The 19702-nt window shown below is 61.7% G+C and overlaps 1 protein-coding gene across 5 annotated transcripts in view; it reads left to right on the forward strand.

The window, feature by feature from the left end:
* The window catches only part of ABR (ABR activator of RhoGEF and GTPase), a 104737-nt gene extending 85218 nt beyond the window's left edge, over positions 1-19519 (forward strand). For 4 of the 5 annotated variants that reach the window (XM_048823639.2, XM_048823641.2, XM_048823642.2 and 1 more), the window contains 7 exons: positions 10758-10817; positions 11107-11216; positions 11774-11913; positions 13515-13649; positions 14156-14261; positions 15854-16001; positions 16975-19519. In XM_048823639.2, the coding sequence (XP_048679596.2) occupies positions 10758-10817; positions 11107-11216; positions 11774-11913; positions 13515-13649; positions 14156-14261; positions 15854-16001; positions 16975-17064 (789 nt within the window). In that variant the 3' untranslated portion in view covers positions 17065-19519. Of the gene's footprint in view, positions 1-775; positions 1054-10757; positions 10818-11106; positions 11217-11773; positions 11914-13514; positions 13650-14155; positions 14262-15853; positions 16002-16974 lie in introns of those variants that run through there. The other variant, XM_075120948.1, reaches the window with a different exon arrangement.
* Positions 19520-19702: the final 183 nt, after the last annotated feature.

The following is a 19702-nucleotide window of genomic DNA, read 5'->3' on the forward strand; positions in this document are numbered from 1 at the left end:
CCTGCCGTTGCGTCTGTGCTGCAGCCGGGCAGACCTGAGTGACAAGGAGCCAAGGGATGGAGGAGCCCCTCGCATAATGACATCCGCTTCTCTGGCGGAGAATGTTCGAAGCAAAGCCAGGCGGGAGAAGGGCAGCTCCTGATTGGTGCAAGGAGACCAGAGTGCCCACTCTCTGGGGCTGGAGGGCAGTGCTGCCCACCGCTCCCCACCTGGCTGCGGCACGGGGTGAGATGTTAGAGGGGGTCACAGGAGCACCCATGCCCTGCTCCTGAATTACAGCACTGCCTTGGTGCACAGGATGTAAAGGGTTAATCGTGCCTGTCTCGGGTGTGCTAGCCAGCATGTGTCGGGCCAGGTGTGAAGCGAAAGCCCTGTGTGTTCTGCCCGAGAGAGATGGTGACACAATGGGCAGCATGTCTAGTGGTTGGAGCCTGGGGTTCAGTCCCTTTGCTGCCTGGGACCTGGGGCAGATCCCCTCTGTAAACACCAAGGGAGGACGGGAGGAACCGAGGCCGCTGCACTGTGCGGGTTGCTGGCTCCGGGGGATCAGCAGGGAAGGAGTTAACGGGGTAGCCGGGCTGTGCCAGCGGCTATGCCAGGCTCCTGGCAGGAGCGGCAGGGAAGGAGTTAAAGGGAGTGGGGGGAGCCTGCCTTCGAGTCACTTCCTCGGAGGGGGAGGGCTGCTCTTAGGGAGCCAGCGGGCGCCCTGTCCTCGCAGCGAGCCGGAGCTGTGCCTGTCTATTGTGCTGCTCTGCGCAGGGCTGCTGGCTGGGGCTCTGCGCGGGATGGGCTCTCCTGGGCACCGCTGACCCAGCTGGCAGGGGCTGGGCTCTAGGAGGTGCCGGGGAGGAGGATTTCTGTCCCACGCCGCAGGGGAGCGGGGAGCCCAAGATGACGGAGGTCTTAGTGCAGCCGGACTGTAAGCTGAGCTCGGTGTGCGAGCACTTGGACCACTGCTGCCTGGAGAGGCTGGAGGAGCCCAGGAGCAAGCGCCCCTCCAACACGGGAGCCAAGCTGTGGGGCCGAGTGCGCAGCAAGCTGCTCCGGCAGAAGGTGCTGTCTTCTCTTCCCCCTTCCCTGTGCAGCAGGGGGCTGGGCATGCCCAGGGGTCACCTGCGGGTGCCAGCCGCTCTAGCCCTGCCAAGTGCGGGGGCCCCCTGGGACTCGCCCCATGCCCTGCATGTCCATGGTGCTCAGTGAGCTGGTTCGGTCCCTCTGCAGGGCGTCCGCTCCAGGGTGCACCCGCTCTAGCCTGGCTGGTGCAGGGAACTCCCCAGCCGAGAGGGTGATGGTCTGTCTTCTGCTGCCTTAAGTAGACACGCTGGGTCCTGAGAGAGGCTGTTCCTCCTGTCCAGGGAATTTGTGGGCTCAGAGCCAGCCAGATACCGCACGCGGGGCAGCCAGCTCTGTGCAGGGACTGCACCTTAAGGCTGCTGCTGCCCACCCTGCAGAGGGTGCGGGGCTGGGTTGGACTGGTTCTGAATCACAGTGCGCCAGGGGCTGTGGCTTTGCAGTGGGTCTCATGCAACTAATCTGATGGGGCAGAGTGGCGGGAGAGGACGCTGTCCCGCACCTGTGGCACTCCTTGCTGCAGGAGGCCAGCTGGGGGGACTGGAGAGAGAGTAGTTTAGCACATGAGTCTCGTGGTTCAGGATGTGAGCGGATCACCGTGGGGTCCAAAAGACCAGGCGCTGCTTTTCCCCACTGCCCTGCCCTATCCGGTCCTGGCCGTGGAGCTCCCTGGAGACTGTCTCTGGGCAGTGCTCCTGGTTCTATTGAGTCTTGCCGCAGGCTCCCTCTGCAACCTGGGATCAGTCACTTCAGCCAAAATTGTCCAGATGAGCTGGCAATGCCGTGGTGCCCAAACCCTGGGGGCTGGCACCCAGAATGAGGGGCCCCTTTGGGTAGTTGTGGCACCATAAGGTTAAGGCTCCCTCTGCAAAGCCAGGGCTAATGACCTGTCCTCTCTGGGGCTGCAGGGCAGCTGGCATCAGAGCTGCAGATACTTTACGAGGTGCTGTGGGCGTTTTGGTTGGGTTGGCTACGCTCCCTGCTGGTGCTCCCCTGGCACGGGAGGGGACATGGAGGGCAAACGGGCAGCCAGTTTGGAGCCTTTGGGTGAAAGTTGGTGCTAGTGACCCTGACAGCCGCAGCTGGCGGCAGAGACCTGGGCAGGCCATCCCAGGGGCACCGTGCAGGTGATGGGGCAAAGCTTGAGTGATGCCAGCTCCACTGCCCTCTCCATTCTCTCCCCTTCTGTGGAGGGCAGCCATTGCTCCAGCATTTGTCTTGACGTCCCTGGAGGGTGCCGCTCGTGTACGGGTGTCTCCCTCTGACAGTGTCTGCTCCACGTTGCGCGCCGTCTCGGCGTCACTTCAGCCTCACTCCTAGGCACACAGCTGGCGGTGCCTGTTGCATACTGGGGGGATTGGGCTGCTAGCACTAACCATGGCAAAACATCAGGCTTGCAGGGGTCGAAGTCTGCTTAGTAACAGTGCTTTCATCCGCTCAGCATGCGTTCGCTGGCTCCCCGGCTGTGACGCAGCTGCTGAGATCCCGCTGGACAGGAGCATTAACCTAATTTCTGGGTAGCCGGGGTCCATGGCCTGGCCCCTCCCTGGAAGAGGATTAAGCCGCAGAAGCGAGGAGCTTTGTCAGGGAAGCTGCCCGGCCCTGGACTGCTCAGGGAGACGCATGCTTTGAGTGGCTAGGTTGGAACACCTGCCCTAGGGTCTGCTGGCCAGAGATGTGAGAATCGAGGGACGGGGAGAAGCTGTCTGTAGTTCTGAGGTGAACTTCAAAGCCGTGAACAAGTCCGAGCATTTCTGACCCTGGCAAGGCAATGAAGGAGAAACTGATTCTCACCCCTTTGTCTTGGATGTGCAAAATGTCTGTAACCTCTTGCTGCTTGCTCGTAGGTCCTGCAGCTGACTCTGGGCCCTAAGCTTTTATTGGGCTGACTTCTGGTCGGATGTTTCATCCCCCACCTTGTCTCTGGGCCCAAAACACATCTACAAGTGCCAGCTTCTAACGGGCATCCAGGGGCCATCAGGCACCGCTTTCTTCTGGGACTTGCCTAGTGGTAGGATGATTTGTGTTATCATAGCACCTAGTCGTCCGTGTCCCCCCCGCTGGTGGGCCGGGTACCCGTGATGCTGGGCGGTCTGCAAACGGGACAGTCCCTGCCTAGAGACTTATGGTCAAAGTAGCCGGGGTGTTGAGAACAGCCGGGCCTAGGACTGGTCCCAGCAGCCTGAGCCAGAAGCGTCTGGCTGCTTGGCTGGGTTGCAGCTCGCTCACCCCAGCTTGGCCAGCAGCCGACACTCTGGATGACCTCAGGGGTGTGCGACCCAAGGCAGCGGTGCAGGGAGGGAGTGACTGAGTCGTTCTGCGGGAGGATCCCCTTGCCAGGGTGGCCTGGCTCGAGCTGGGAGCAGCTGGGTGCTCAGACACCCACTGCTTTCCTTGCTCCCTGGGAAGGCCTGTTCCTGGGAGCAGCAGCGATACGGCAAGTCCAGCTGATGCCCTCCGCCCCATCGGGCGTAAGAGGGGCCCGGCACGGCTGCCTGCGTCCCCCGGCGTTCCTGGGCTTGCATTGCGTTCTCGTGTGCTGGAGCCAGGGCCTCTGACAGGCGGGTGGAAGGGTGGCTCCCTGGGAGCACCATCTCCAGGAGAGGGAAGCCTGCAGGGTGTGGGGCAGCCTCACCTAGTTTCTCGTCCCCCAGACCATTGTACATCAGCAAGGACGGGGGTTCAGCCACTGAACAGCTTGTCTACGGCGTCGCTTGGAGCAGGGCCGGCTGGGCGCTGGCATGTGGGAAGGGCTGTGCTGGGCGTTCGCGTCGTTCCTGCCAGGGCGCTCGCCGCATTCCCGAGGTGGTGCGGCTGGCTAGGCGTCCCTGCGACCTGCAGATCTCTGCCTGCCCCGAACCACACCTCACCCAGCGGCTGCTTGGAGCACCTGGGCCACCTCGTTGCTGAGCTGTTGGGGCGTTCCCGGCTCGGTCCTGCCGTGTAGGCACCCTGGGGTGGCTGGCTCGTTGCAGGGGAGAGGCTCTTTTTGCTACAGCTGTGCATTTCCCCTTGTGTGGTGGGGGACGCTGGCCGTGTGTGTGTTGGGACGTCCGCTCCAAGCTCATGCTGCAGTTAGCTGACGAAGCTGCCTTGTGTCTGGGAGGCTCTCGAGGAGTGCGGGGCAGCAGGAGGTTCTGCGGGGAGGGAAATACGGAGGAGATGGATTTGAAAAAAAGAAAATCCCAGCAGGACCCGAAGCCTCTGCTGTTTGACAGCAGAACTGAACAGTCAGCTGGGGGGGCGTTTTTGAGTGGCAGGACATTGCGCACAGACGGGCCTCTGGCCTTGGGGGCTGGACACTCCCATTCACCAGGCTGCAGAGGGAGAGACAGGAGTGATCATACTGTCTCCATTTCCTAACGCTCCACAGTCTCCTCCCGCTGTGCCAGGCTGGGCCCTGGTACCGGAACCGGCGGGCGGCTCCTTGGCTGGGCTGGGTACTGGAAGCAGTGGGTGGCTCTGTAGCTGGCACAAGGAGCCAGATCGACAGCCCTGGAGTCTCCGGGGTCTGCACAGCATTGGCCTGGCAGGGGTGTCGTCCCTTGCATTGCCCGACCCCCGTTTCTCCCCTGGGCAGGGAAGGCTAACAGCAGCCGTGGCTCTAGTGTTGCAGGGGCCCTGCCCTGCTGAGAGCCGCCGGAGCCCTACGCCTACTCTAGGCCACCAGAGAGCCGTCAGGGGAGAGCCCCACTGCGCAGCCTTGGATCAGTGAGCTGCAGCGAATGGCTCCCCTGGGACCACCACTCCCCAGTCGGTGTTTCCCCTCCTCTGGCACATGGGCAGCGACGGGGTTGTGAGAAGAGACACAAGCTGCTGGCTTGGAGTCCCTCTTGCGCATGCCGGGTGAATGGGGGAGGTGGCAGAGCCCTGGGCTCAGGGGGTCTGTTTGTCCCGCAGCACGTGACCGGGCCTAGTGTAGCAGCTGCCGGCTCCAACGTTCCCGGCCCCATCTACCCTCCAGAAGGGACCATGCTGGGGGGGAAACACTCAAACTGGCCGAGTGCTCCAGCTGAGCTGGCCGAAGTGGGGAGCCCAATGGTGTTCTCAGTGTCTGTGAGCCTGTTTCTCTCCCGCCCCCCATCCCCATCCCTGATTGCAGCCCCAAGGGGCCCCCGGCAGTGCATGGCCCAGCCTGCAGGCTGGCCCTGAGGCTGAGGAGGAAGCAGACTGTCAAACATTTTGTTTGTAAAACACTTGTCATGTTTTCAGGCCGCACAAATATTTAGTTACAGATCCGCCATCGCACCCCTCCCCCTGCTGGCGCACCAGGCGTGGGGTCTGGCTAAGGCATTACGGGCAAGAGGCACTCAAGTAATAGCAAGTTCTGCTCCAAGGGCCTGGGGGAAGAGAAGCCGGCCAGCCCCCTGTTCCCCTCCCGAGCCGTGCCGGATGGGCGTCCCGGAGTGCCCTGGCGAAGGGCTGCTGGGGGCAGTGAGCACAGCCTTGGCTTGCCCTCCCCCTGCCGGCTCGCTCTAGGGCCCGCGGGCAGAGCCGTGTCCAAACAGCACTCTGGTTCTTGGAGAGGCCCAGGGCTCGCGCTGTCTGGAGGGTCCCCACTGCAGAGCAGTGCTCCGAAGCCTGGGGTGCATGGGGGTCCAGACAGACTTTGGTGTGAGGGGCAGGGTGCCTTGCATGACATGGTCTATCCCGTCCCTCCCCGCCCCTCTCTTAGCTGGGCTTCTGGAGAGGCGGGGGCTTGGGGAGCCAAAGGCAGCCAGTTCTCTTCCCAGGTGGCAGCAGGTACATGGCCATGGAGACGTGTGACCTCCATGGGGGAGGGAATCCCTGCCGGACCAGGGGGGTTCTCAGGCCCCACTGATCCTGCATTTGTGCCTGTGGATGGGGGTGCGGCCATGCATCCCGGGCCCTCCTCCATAGCCGTATTGGTGGTAGCTCTTCCCTGGTGGCCAGCCCCGTGCTCTGTGTCCCTATGCCATCCGGCCTGTCCTTGGGGGTGCCCCCTTCAGCCAGGCTGTGGAGAGGGGACCGGCTGGGGCAGGCAAGGAGCCGGGGAGGAGGCAGGAATGCGCGGTGCTCTCTGGAGGGCAGGGTCACGCTTTGAATCGGGAGGCTAACCTGACTTTAATAAAGGCCTTATTCAGAGCCTGCTAAACCCCTTCCATATGTGGACTTCAAAGTTCCTGGGGGAAGTGGCGGGGAACTTTGCGGTTGTTTGCAGTGAAGTTCAGCGCAGTCAGCTCATGTTACAGCGCCGAGGGGACCTGGGGGAGCTCTGTCACCGCCCTGCCAGAGCAGCGAGGGTGGGGGGCAGCTGGGGCCCCCTCTGGCAGCACTAGGACTCCTCAGCCAAGGGGTCTCTGGGGCAGTGGCTGAGGTAGAGGATCCTCCACACAAACCTGCCAGAGCCCACACCTGGCCCCTGCTCCTCCCTGCTGGGCACTGCTCGCCGTGCACAGGGACAGGCAGGGCTTGGTGCCTTCTCCAGCCCTGGCATGTGTCTGCCGCGGTCTCCTAAAGTAGCGTGCTGCGTTCCGCCCCTGCTGTCCCAGTCCTGGGCCCCATGTACTCCTGGCCGTGCACGGTTCGGCCACGAGGCCCAGAAAGGGAGCGGTGAAGGCAGGGGGGATGTGTCCCCGTGGGAACAGCGCCTGCATGCGGGCAATGCGAGTGGCAGGCTGGCGGTGTTGGGCTTGCAGTGGGGCAGGCTGGGCTGTGTCGGGGTGGCTGGGTTTGGCCTGGCAGCGCTGGCAGAGCCAGGCTCCTTACTTGGTTTGCCCATTCGGTGAAGGTGTTGTCGGCTGGCCACTCTGCACTGTGAGGGAGCAGCAGGGACTCTGTCCTCTCTGCTCTGCTGCCCCTTCCCTGCAACTCCAGAGGAGCCCTGGCTGTGGGGTTCGTGACTGGGGGGGCTGTGGGGCTGGAACTGGTTGCCCCCTCCCATGTCAGCCCCAAGCGGTCCCAGCTTGCTTGCTGGATGCTCTCGGGCATGGCACACGTGGCTGTAGCTGGAGCACTGTGCTGCTTTGCAGGGAATGTACGTCAGGAGACATTCCTGTGCCGAGGGCTGGAAACCACAGCAATTCCACGTGGCCCAGGGACAGCAAGGGAGAGAAACCACCGGGCCCCAGCTCGGCCTGGCCTGCTGCGGGGACTGGCTGAGCGCTGCCAATGGCCCGCAAATGGTTGCGGAGCCTTCGGAGGACCCCCAACCACAGCCACGCAGGGAATGGACACTGCTGTAGGCTTCCCCTGTGCCATACGAGGCCTCAGGTGGGAGAGACCGGGGCGGGTGGGGGGCAGAGCTGGTGTCTGGGTCTCTGCTCATCCTTCCTCCTCTAGCAGGACAAGCCAGCCCAGGCTCTGCATGTAGTGAGGGGCTGCAATCCCTGTCCCTTGCCCAGCCTGTTTAGCAGTGTATTAACCGTAGTGACTCTGGCATGGCCCTGCTCTGCCCCACCAGCGCTCCCGACGGGCAGCATCCCCCTCCTGTCCCTGCGAGGAGCAATGCAGGAGGGAGCTGCCACCAGTCCCCCCATCCAGCCCCAGGGCCAAGAGTGCACCATGGCTTTGCCCTGCAATGCACTGGGCAGCGGGCCGGCTCCGGCTGGGGCTGAAGATAGCTAGCTGCTGCTGCTGGCTGGCCATAACTAGGAGCCGCGATGCACAGGTCTGAGCGTGTTTGGGGGGGTGCTGTGGGGCAGTCGCATGAGGCAGCACCGTCTCTTTGACTCCGGGCGGGTGCCAGGGACGGCCTCCGGCGCTTGGCCTACTTGGCTGGCTGGAGTGGCAGGTTCCGGTGTGGCTGGGAACCCCGTGAACGACTGAACGCTTTGCTCTGAACACACGGCTGGAGCTGGCCTGGGTGTGACCACGGTGGGGAAGAGCACCCCCTGCTGTCCTGTAGCTCCTTGGGCGAGCCCCATGGGATCCCTCCCCCTCTGGCAGATCATGCCCTTGTCTCTCCAGCGCCGGAGGGAGGCTGACAGCCTGTGGCCGGCCTTTTGAGGGCAGGGCTGGGCCCTGCTGTTTGGGAGAGGGTGCTGGAGGCTCCGGGGGCTGCTCGCCCATACTGGCTCAAAGGGCGCTCTCTGAAACACTGTCTCCTTGATCCCTGGGGACTGGGTCCCTGCTGCGACGGCCCCAGCAGGGAGGGGTTGGCTGGGCCCAGCCCCCACTGCTCTGGCCAAGGGGAGAGCCCGGACCCAGGGGCATGGCTTTCTCAGCCTGTCTGTTCCTATATACTGTGGGTGAGGGATGCCACGGCCCCCTCCGTCCACCTCCTGCGCAGATGTGGTGGGAGGGACCCTGGCGTTGGCCTGCGTGACGTCTGGGGCTGCTCCAGGGCGGAGGGGAGGTAGAGGCTGGCAAGCCGGTAGTGGCTGCTGCTTCTCTCAGCCTCACTGGAACAGCATGTTCTCGCCAGAGCCTCTGCTGAGCCAGGAGATGCCAGAGGAAAACGGCATGTCCTTGAGGAGCGAAGGCAGCTCTGCACAGCTGGGCTCTAGCTCAGCCAGGCAGCACGTGACTGGCCCAGCAGCTGGGGCCTGGGCTGCACAGCCTTGCTCCGGGGTATTCGGAAAGGCTCACGCACCTCGCAGCTCTGCCGTTGGGGTTGGGAAAGCACCGGCCAGAGCCAGGCCAGCCCTCCAGTCCCTTTCCTCGGGGAGAGTCAAAGCCCCTGCCCCCCCCCCCCTCCCAGGGCTGCTCAACAGACGCATTATGGCTCTCATGGATCAGCTCCAGTCAGTCACTCTGCTGTGGTCACTGAGCCCAGGCTGGCTGGGCTGCCCTGGGGCTGGGAGCAGAGGTGACCCAGAGCAGCTCAGAAGAGGACTAACCAGCTCCCTCTGCAGCCAGTGTCCGCCACAGGCCGGGCAGGCAGCTGTGCCTGACCCGATGCCCATGCTCCCTTGGTGGGTGCCGGGGCAGGAGAGCTCCCTCCCCTTTCCCTGACTTCCCCCAAAATGCAGGCAGGGCGTGACCCCTCCTTCTGCGCCCTGGTGCCTGTTACGCCTGCTGTGCGTGCTCGCCCACATCTGGAGCTCATCATCCCAGCCGGGGGCCCAGGTTACCTGGCATGACCTTGTTGAGCCAGCGCCCCCTCCCGGAGCTGGCCCGCAAGTGGAAGAGCTGGAGGAGGCAGCATGAGAGGGCAGCCTGGGGCTCCATGGAGCGGGGTCCAGGGGTCCCCTGCAGCTCCTCCATCTCTTCTTCCCCCTGGAGAGACTGGGACTTCCTCCCCTCCTGCCGAGAGCACAGCAGAGACTCCACTGGGGGTCCTGGGTATGGCCCAGGGGAGGGCCTGGGACCTTGCCCCACATTTGCACCCCATCCCATCTGTCACCAAGCTCCTGGCCGCCTCCCCGCGGCGGTCTGGAGCCACTTGCTGCCCCCTCCCAGCTGGATGCTGTGGGATCAGCATGAGGAAGGCAGCTGGAAACCAGGAGGCATCTGGGCTGCTTATCCAGCCCTGACTGGGCTTCTGCAGCCCCCTGCCGGTGCTCTGGGCCTTCCCTCAGCAGGCAGTGGTGCTCAGTGCTGCGAGCTGGTGCGACCAAACCGCTGCACTTGTGCTCACCACGGGACCGCTGCTTCCCCGGCAGTCCTGAGTCGCCGCCAGCCTTCACCTGGGCAGCGGCTGGGTGCCTTGGCTGCAGCCCCTCAGGCGTGGGACCTGCATCGGCCCCGCCCCGGGTGCGGTACCTGAGCAGCTATGGCCAGTGGAAGTGCTTGGATGGCTGGGAACTCCAGCGCCGCGCTGGCCAGCTGGGGTCGTCCTGCCTATGTGGACGGCCGGAATCAGCGGAGCCCCTGGTTCCCAGGGTCATAAATAGCCCCGGCCACCTGGGAGGTGTTTGTGGAAAACGCTGCCCTCCCTCTGTTCGATGACTGCTCCAGAAATAGCCCTGCTTTATGGAAACTCGGCTGCTTGGCTTGGCGGTAACAGAGCTCTCAGCGGCCTCTGGGGGGCTTTTCGCTGCTCCCCAAGGCCGGAGAGGAGAGAGCCGGTGGCTGCACTGCTGCGAACGCCAGCCCCAGGGCAGCAAGCAGGCCAGGGATGGACCGGGGATCCTGAGGGCTGATCCCAGCTTCAATAGAGGCTCCCTCAGAGGCCCCTCAGGGTCATCTTTGGCCCATCTCCACATCTGTAACACAAGGGTAGCACTTGCCTGCCTTGTGGGGTGGGCACCAGCTTTCCCTGCTGTAACTCCAGCTTCGTCAAGTCGGGGATTTGAGAGCAGCCTTCAGCTACCTGAAGGGGGTTCCAAAGAGGATGGAGCTCGGCTGTTCTCAGTGGTGGCAGATGACAGAACGAGGAGTAATGGTCTCAAGTTGCAGTGGGGGAGGTTTAGGTTGGATATTAGGAAAAACTTTTTCACTAGGAGGGTGGTGAAACACTGGAATGCGTTACCTAGGGAGGTGGTGGAATCTCCTTCCTTAGAGGTTTTTAAGGTCAGGCTTGACAAAGCCCTGGCTGGGATGATTTCGTTGGGGTTGGCCCTGCTTTGAGTAGGGGGTTAGACTAGATGACCTCCTGAGGTCCCTTCCAACCCTGATCGTCTATGATTCTGTGGTAGGGCAGGAAGAGTCCAGTGATGCAATGTTCTGCACACTTCCATGACTAGTGCCAGCGTCCTCCCCGGGATTCAGTGGGGCTGTGTCTAACGCAGGCCAGGGGAGCACTTGGGAATTTCACTTTCTCTCTCTCTCTCTCCTCACAGCTGGACCCACAGGCCGTGCCGACCAAGAACTGGCACATGGACGTCATTGAGATGAATGGGGTAGGTAATCCGAGGACCCATTCAACGCTCGTGCCTTAGGGCGACCTCTCTCGGGGCGAGGGTCAGGCACTGGCCATGTGCCTGCACTCGGGATCACGATGGCTTCCCCACTTTCATCCCCCGCTGGCTAGGAGGGCTGGGCTTCCCAGGCTGCTCTGGAAACGCCTGGCCAGGGCGTGTCGCTGCCCGCTTGCCCAGGGTCCGTCAGCTCCCTGCCCTCTCCTGGGCCAAGTCCCTGCCTGCAGCTGTGCCTCCCGCCCCTGTGACTGAGCCCTCCATGCTCCCTCAGATCAAGGTGGAGTTCTCCATGAAGTTCACGAGCCGGGACATGAGCCTGAAGAGGACCCCGTCCAAAAAGCAGACCGGCGTCTTCGGGGTGAAAATCAGCGTTGTGACCAAGTAAGTTCCTGGCATCAGGGGACAACCCCTGTGCAGCCCCAAGCTCGACGGCACTTCCCTACCCCTCGGCCCCAAAGGAGCAGGCTGCTGGGTCACCCGGGCTTGGGCCCTCCCTGGGTGTGCCGTCTCCACAACACGCCCCATCTGAGTGTTGGGCTTCCAGCCGGAGTCAGCATCATGCTGCCAAGCGGGTCCACGTCCCTCCCTGCCACTGCGTGTGCGAGGAAGCCCTGTGCATGGCCTGCACCCAGCGCTGCTCTCTGCTTGGACCGCAGGCTGTCCCATCCCTTCTCCCGGAGCAGAGCAGGTGCATCCCAGCTTCATTCCCGCTAGCCCACGGCTTTCAGCCTGGGATTGGGGGCAGGCCTTTTGCCTCCTCTGCTGCCCCTTCGGTCTGATTTGCCATTTCCCCTGAGCGACACCCAGCCCTGCCAGAGCAGCGGGTGCCGCTTCCACCGCCCACCCCATGTGCATGGCCCTGTGGCTGTTTGAAGCGCAGGATGCAGCGGGCCCAGGGCCTGGGTGTCTCACTCCGCTGCTCTGGTTCCCCACCCCAGGCGGGAGCGCTCCAAGGTGCCGTACATCGTGCGGCAGTGCGTCGAGGAGGTGGAGAAGAGAGGCATCGAGGAGGTCGGCATCTACCGGATCTCGGGGGTCGCCACAGACATCCAGGCGCTGAAGGCAGCCTTCGATGCAAGTGAGTGACAGGGAAATGGCTCCCCACTCCCATCCCCACGACTGCTAGCAGCGCTTTCCTGGGGGGGCGGCTGAAATCACGCACACGCACCTCTCGCTAAGCTGGGCGAGGTGGGGCACAGGTTGGCTGTGGAAAGAGAAGAGCTGGTTGCTCCTGCACCACTGCTTGGAGTCCACAGGCTAAACATGTCCATCCAGCCCAGCAGTCCCTCTGCTTGGAGGCCGCAGATCCCTGGGGTAAGCGGCTAGTGAGTCCTGAGACCAGAGCCCTTCTGGGAAGGGGAGCACGTCGGCCGAGCCCTGCAGAGCCTGTCTGTGCCAGCTCCCCTCTGCTGCACGTTTCTTGAATCCCACCGGCCTGAAAACCAGGGACTTGCTGGATAATGTGATTTTAATGTGCCGCGTGGTCTCCATGTTGGAGCCGGAACAAGGCTAATGGTGGGATTGCCCTTCCATGCGAGGCAGCTGTGGGGAAATGGTCCCAGATCATAGAATATCAGGGTTGGAAGGGACCTCAAGAGGTCATCTAGTCCAACCCCCTGCTCAAAGCAGGACCAATCCCCAATTTTTGCCCCATATCCCTAAATGGCCCCCTCAAGGATTGAACTCACAACCCTGGGTTTAGCAGGCCAAAGCTCAAATCACTGAGCTATCCTTCCTCCGGATGGAGCTCGCCACAGACACCGGGCAGAACTGCAAAACATAAGCACCTGGCTGCTCCGTCCCAGCCCAGCTCTTGCCCTGGGCTCTCCTTCCAATCAGCGTCCCTGCTGAGCTGCTCTCAAGGAAGCACGGAGCCAGGAGAGCCTCCCAAGAGGCTGGCAAGTTCTTCTCTGTTCAGCTTTGTCTGAGAACCAGCTGCAAAGTAGAGCTGGCTATTCCCCTGTCCGGACACTGCCAGGACCTCCCTGTCCCTCCCTGGCCCAGCACCACCATGGCTGATGCTCACTGGCAGCAGAATTAAAGATCACAACCCTGTTCTGGCCCCTTCGCTCTCCACCAGTAGGAGATGTGGTGCAGAACCAAACAAGGCAAGAACACTCACTGCTGTTTCTCTGGAGTCCCTTCCTCCGCAGCTGCCTCTGGGCTGGAGCACAGCAGCTCTCTGGCAGCGCACAGGAGCACTGTGCAGCAGGTTGGGGCAGGAAATGGGAGAAGGATAATTCTTGGCACTTGTGTGCAGAGCCCCCCAGTGCTCAGCCAGTGAGGTGAGTACCAATTCACAGCTGGAGAGAGGGGGCGTGGCAAGGCCCCAGGCTGCCTCAGTGCTGTGCACTAGCCACTGGGCTGCATTACCTCCTGAGAGCTGTGCGTCTGGCCAGAGCCTTGAGTGCCAGAGCTTAGTGCCCTGGGGGAGCAGGTGAGGACTAAGGAGCCTCCTCACTGTGCTGGGCTGGGCCAGCATCCTGATGGTCTGGGGGGGTCATAGAATATCAGGGTTGGAAGGGACCTCAGGAGGTCATCTAGTCCAACCCCCTGCTCAAAGCAGGACCAATCCCCAATTTTTGCCCCGATCCCTAAATGGCCCTCTCAAGGATTGAACTCACAACCCTGGGTTTAGCAGGCCAGAGCTCAAACCATTGAGCTGTTTCCCCCTGGCAGATAACAAGGACGTCCTGGTAATGCTGAGCGACATGGACATCAACGCCATCGCGGGCACCCTGAAGCTGTACTTCCGAGAGCTCCCCGAGCCCCTCCTCACAGACCGGCTGTACCCCGCTTTCATGGAGGGGATAGGTAAGGCTCTTGCCTGGGCCTGCAGCTCCAGACCCAGGCCGGGGGTGGGGGCTTTGCAGCAGGATGGAAGCAGCCCAAACCCCAGCACGCTGCTGGGGAGTCAGACGCGTGCTGCCCCGGGCCATGCAGGGAGGCCTGGCTGGATCCTCTGCCTCTGCTCCACAGCCTGCTCGGGCAGAGGGGGGCTGGTTCCTACTGAGATGCCAGGGGTCAAACCAGGGTCCAACACCAGCTGCCCCTGAGGAAGGCACCAGTCCCCTGCAGTGGGTGGTTGTGGGACTGGCTTCCCCGGGGGCCGGCTGCTAGTTGAGGGAGGGCTCCTGCCTTGAGGTGAGAGGTTTAGAGTCATTCCAGTGACCCCACCACACCCCCAGGCTGGGGTCTCCCAGCCAGACTCAACTGGGGCTCGTGGGCTCCGGGAAGCCTCCGGGCCGCTCAGTGCTCACAGGGTCCTCCCAGCCCGGGCTGAGCTGTGTGCACTCGCTGGGCTCTCTCCTTGTCTCCAGCACTCTCGGATCCTGCCGCCAAGGAGAACTGCATGATGCACCTTCTCCGGTCGCTGCCCGATCCCAACCTCATCACTTTCCTCTTCCTGCTGGAACACTTGAAAAGGTAACGCTGGGGCCGCCATCCCTGGTGGGGGACGCTTGGGATGGGACAGAGAATGTGCTTGGGCTCTTCTCCCCCCAGGAATGGGGAGGCCTGTCACTGGGCTGGCCGCCCGCTGGCTGCCTTGTGCAGGAGGCCGTCGTGCTAGGACAGAATCCACGAGCGGCTAGGCTTTCTGCAGTGCTCAGAGCCCTGGGCTGGGCCCAGCAGCCCTAGTGACGCCCCAGGGGAGCGCAGCACCGGGGAGGATGCTCACGTGATGGGGCTGCTCGCACCTGGGCACTGAGCCCTGGCTCTGCAGCGAAGACCCCCCCACCCCCAGAGGGGGGCTGTTCTCCAAGAGCTGGGCTAGCTGCTCTGTGCTGCTCAACACAGCGCTCGCTAGGCTGTCGGCTCTGGGCGTGTCTCTCTCCTGTCACTGTGCAGAGCATTTGCTGGAGCTGGGTCTTTGGCAGCTCTTGGTGATCTCTGTGGCAGTCCCCCCACAGAGCTTTCTGGCAGCCCTGTAATGTGGCTGTTAGTGTCTGTGCTTGGCAGGGGTTTTAATGGCTCCGCTCAGGGAGAAAAGTTCCCCGCTTGCCTGGCCCCTTCTAGCCCCCTTACAGCAGCGCTGTGGGCAAGGCACTGATCCGTCCCGGGCAGTTCTTGGGCCTTCCTTGCTCCGAGATGGGCTCTGGAGTCCCTTGTGCCGCTCCTGCTGCCGTGTCTGAGGTGCGCCGAAGCGGGGCGGCGGGAGGAGGGCAGCAGCTAGTGCCCTGGCAGGGGCAGTTGTGGGTACGGCTCTGCGTGCTCTATGAGCTCCTCTGCCAAGGCCATGGGATTGCTCACGGCGCTGCCTCCAGGCACAGGGCTGGCCGGAAGGGGGAATTTGGACACGGGCTTGAGGTCTCATGTTACTTGCGTCAGGAGGCATTTTTCTCTCTGGTTTGTTTAAGATCACACAGGGAACAGAGTGAGCTGGGGGAGGGGGCAGGCAGCGAGCAAAGGAGCCTGCTGGGAGAGGCTGGTTGGTTTCCATCCTGAGAACTTGGCCCAGCGGGTCCCTGGACTGCACTCAGCGTGTGCTGGAGGAGCACAGCTGCCTCCTAAGACAGCGATGTTGTGATGCCAGTTTCCCAGGCGCCGGAGGGCTTTGCAGAACATCGGGGGGAGAGGTGCTGGGGAGTCCTGGGCAGCTTCGAACGCCACCCCAGACCTTTCACAGGGCACAGGCACATCGTACCGCCCCAGACAGCGGCACAGGGCTGGCAGCGCAACCCCTGGCAGCTGCTGATCCATCGAATTGGGTTCTGTCCCCAGCGGAGGGAGACAGAGCCCTGCAGTGCACCGGGCCTGTGTCCCACAGACAGTGAGGCTGGGGAGATGCTGTGGCCGGCAGTGCTCTGCCTGAGGGGCCAGGGGCCTGAACAGAGGGGGCGGGTTGGACGGGGCTGAGAGAGCGGCTCAGCCTTGCTGCTCCCCTCCCCTGTGTTGTCTGGGGGAGCGCGAGTGGCTCTGGGAGCCCCCCACCCAGCCAGGTGGCCTGCGAGGGCAGCTCTGGGGTGGCTCCAGATCCACCTCCGCAGTGGACTGACTTCCCCCCTCCCCTCACGCAGGGTTGCCGAAAAGGAGCCCGTCAACAAAATGTCCCTCCACAACCTGGCCACGGTCTTTGGCCCAACACTGCTGAGACCCTCCGAGGTGGAGAGCAAAGGACACCTCACCTTGGCCTCCGACATCTGGTCCCATGACGTTATGGCACAGGTATGGGGGCCGAGCGCTGCTCTGGCTCCATCCAGCTGGAGAAGCAGTGCCCCTGCTGGGCTGTGCGTGTTGTCCCCTCGCTGAGCTGCGGCTCACACCTGTACAGGGTGTCCCCCCGCGTGTGGGAGCCGAGCTGCAGCCCCTCTCCTAGCTCATGCACAGCCGGGCAGGGGGTACACCAGCAGGGCTGGCCTCAGCACCATTATACCTGCCGTGTTGAACCTGGCTGTCCCCACAGGGTGGTTAACCCTGAACGTTTCTGGTCACCCAGCCTCCCTCATGCATCAGTCTGTGCTCTCCATGCATGCCTCGGCAAGGCAACCTGGCGTCCTGCCCAGCTGGGAAACAGCAGACGCCACCCTGCTGGGAGACGGTTCTGCTGTTAACCAGATGGCCACCAGCTCAGCCCATTGGTTCATCCAGGACCAGTCTCCTGCCTCTGCCTGATTCTAGAGCCAGAAAGCCCCAGAAAGCTGCTGGCCAGTGGTGCAAAGCTGCCTGGGGGAGGCGGCTCTGTCTGCCTCAGCCAGGACATGTTCTGTGCAGCGTGGGTAAATCTGAGCGGGGCTGTGACTGGCTTTGGGGAGTGTGGTAGTGTCTGGGTGACTCCCTAGCCCATGTGGCCCTCAGTAGGATGGGGGGGGGGCTGCATTGTATTGTGTACAGCACCTGGCCCAGTGGGGTCCAATCCTGAGCAGGCTTCCGGGTGCCACCGCATTAAAAACCTACAGTGGATCAGGCCCCTCAGCTTGGTGTTATGTGCATTCAAACAGCCCTTGTTTGGCTCTGGTTTCCCTGTGGGAGAAGGGCTGGGTTTAGTCACCTTCTCGTCTCCAGGTTCGTCTCCTCCCCTGGCTTTTTACACTTGAAGGTTCTTCTAATGGCTGGAGGCAGGGGCTGGCCTGGCGGCTGTCCCCTCGCCAGCTCCGTGTCCAGCCCAGCCCTAACTCTCTCTCCTCTGCGTCCCCTGCAGGTCCAGGTTCTCCTTTACTACCTGCAGCATCCTCCCATCTCCTTCGCGGAGCTGAAACGCAACACACTCTACTTCTCCACAGACGTGTAGCCTGCGCTGAGAAGGCACCAGCCGCACACGAACCCAGCCTCCCAGAGCGTGGGGTACAGCACAGACTAGCCTCGCCCTGCGGGGAGACGGGCACTTCCCCAGAACAGTGCCCTCTGCATCTTTGGTACCATTTTGTACAAGTCTCCAACCCTGGCCCAGGCCCTGCGCGCCCTGTCTAGTAGTCGTGTCTTACGTACCTTCGTGGTCAGGAATTGTTTTTTATGTATATTCGTTCGACAGAAGAGGTAGTGACTGACGGGCCGCAAGCCCCTCGCTTCGTTCATTTCCTGCCAGGCTCCCGTTCCTTCGAAGGCCGTTGCAACTCTCCTTTTGCCCTTCCCAGCTTCAGCCAAGCGTCCCTTCGTCTTGCCCGCTCAAAGCCTGCAGCATCACACCAGTGCCTGTTTGGTTTGCCTCATCCCCTGTGCCTGCACGTGCAGCTTTGGCTGGCCTCTTGCATCAGAGGCTGAGAAGGGACCAAGGGCTCCCCCTTTCTACCCATCAAGACTACGAGCTCCACTTTGTCTTGCTGTCCGTGTGAACGGAGAACTCTGCTCCCTCTTGGAACAAACCTTTGGCCTCAAAAGTGGGTGGGGGGGGACATTTTTAATGTCTGTCCCAGGTGCTTTACAGCTAGGGCCTGTGGTCTATGCTTTCTGCCTGTTTGTCGTGTCCTGTGTGGCTATCCTCCTGCTGTTTCTCCTCTCCCGCTGTGTAGTGTTGGGGGTAACCTGCTCTCTAGGATGGGGCAGAGGTGCCTTTGGCAGGCTTGTGTGGACAGAAGAAAGGGCTGTCCCATTACACTACCAATACTAACCTGCCTCCGTCTGGGTGTGCCAAGTGACTGGCTTCTAGCCCCCAGCTGTGTCTCCAGGGGACGTTAGGTACGGACAAGGTTCAGCCAGGAGCTCCCTGAAGCGCACCTGCTGGAGTGATCAGGTGGGGCAACGCCCCTCAGTCCTGCAGCACGAGGGAGGAGTGACTGTCCCGAAAGCCTCACATACCTCGTCAATACCAATGCCTTAGCCCTTGGCACCCGTTCCTCTCCCGTGGAGCACTGCCGCGAAGGCACAAATGAGCAGCTAGGCTTCCTTCCCCAGCATTACCCGGGGGCCTCTTCCCTCTGGGAGCTGCACTATGCAGCCTTTCCGCTGAGCTACCCTTCTGAGAACCAGGCGAAGGGGAGGGAGGGAGCCAGGCTCTGCTTTGGTACCACCAAGCCACACGCAGGCTGGCCCCTTGTAAACACTGCAGGAGGCTGCCGGAGTCTGTAGGACAACAGCTGCTTTTTGTCCCTTCCTGCACCAAGGTAAACAGCTTCTCAGCTGAAAGTGAACTCGAAGGGCAAAGCCTCGTGGAGATGGGGGCCTGGAAGGGGAAAACCCACTGTGCTTGGAACAGGAGCTGGATTCTCCCCACGTGGCTCTCCCTCATTGCACCAGCCTGACATGGTGGAAGCTAAAGCACATCCATTCAGCCAGCCTGGGTACATGCCATTCTGCTGGGAGAGCTTCCCCCCAGCTTGTTCCCTTTGAATTCTAACCTCCAGCCCTTGGGGCAAGGCAGCGATGGCTCTGCCTGCTGGCTGGGATGTGTCCCACAGATAAACACTATCTTGTGTTCTCTTCTGTGGGCTCCTGCTCTTGTAGCTTGAGAGCACCCCAACCCACCCTGATTCCTGGAGCCCACAGACAGGTGCTGGGACCTGCCAAGGAAACTAACCCTGCCTTTTTTTCTCCCCTCCCCCACCCCCTTGGGGGGGGGAGCTCTGCCCACTACCCCTACACCCTCTGTGCCAAATGCCGATGGACAGCTGGTTTATTTGGGGTGACCAAGCATATCCCTTGTAACAGCAGCGCTGCCTTTAACTGCTGTTCCATGTGCTGTCTTAAAGACCAGCCTCAGGGGGGCTGAAGGCAGCTGCTAGCCCCACAGCACTGAAGCAGCTAAAGGGAGAGGGAAGTCTTGCAATGCCAGTCTAAAGGGCTTACACTCCAGCCCCCACGCTGCTGGCGACAGAGAAGCGAAATGGCATTGGATGCACTGACCAGGTGTCGCACTTTGCCCTGGATAACGGGACTGAGTTTAGATCGAACTGCACAATGGATCCCTGCGTGTTTTATGTACCTACATCTGTCAACTGTGGTGTCATTCCAAAGGGAGACTATGACCCACCCCCACACCAGTTCAAAGGGCTGGAGACCAGCCCCCTGCACAAGCTGTGGCAATCCCATGGGCTGTGTTTTCATTTTTCCTACAGCGGGGTGGGAGGTGTCGGACTCTTGTGGCTACAGGTAGAATAGAACGGTTCATTAATATTTGACTTCTACTAAGTTAAGATCTATTTTTTGTTTGTGTTCTGTTTCAACTTCTGTAGATTATAAACTTTCAATGGATGTAAACCATGTGAAAAATATTAATAAAAAGCAAAGCCCTGACGTTTGCACAAAAAGTAGCTCGGTGGCGTAGATGTTTGCATCAAGAAGCAGCGAGCTGGTTATCTCCAACAGACGCTGCCTTTTCACTTTCTTTCCTTGCAGTGTAAATACTGCTATTTACTGCAGGCCTCTCTGAGGTCCAAGCACACATGGTGCTCCCGTTGGGCAGGCAGGTCTCTACAGCAAGGAGCTGCAAAGCC

The sequence above is a fragment of the Caretta caretta genome, chromosome 17 (assembly GCF_965140235.1).
Source record: "Caretta caretta isolate rCarCar2 chromosome 17, rCarCar1.hap1, whole genome shotgun sequence".
Lineage (NCBI taxonomy): Eukaryota > Metazoa > Chordata > Testudines > Cheloniidae > Caretta > Caretta caretta.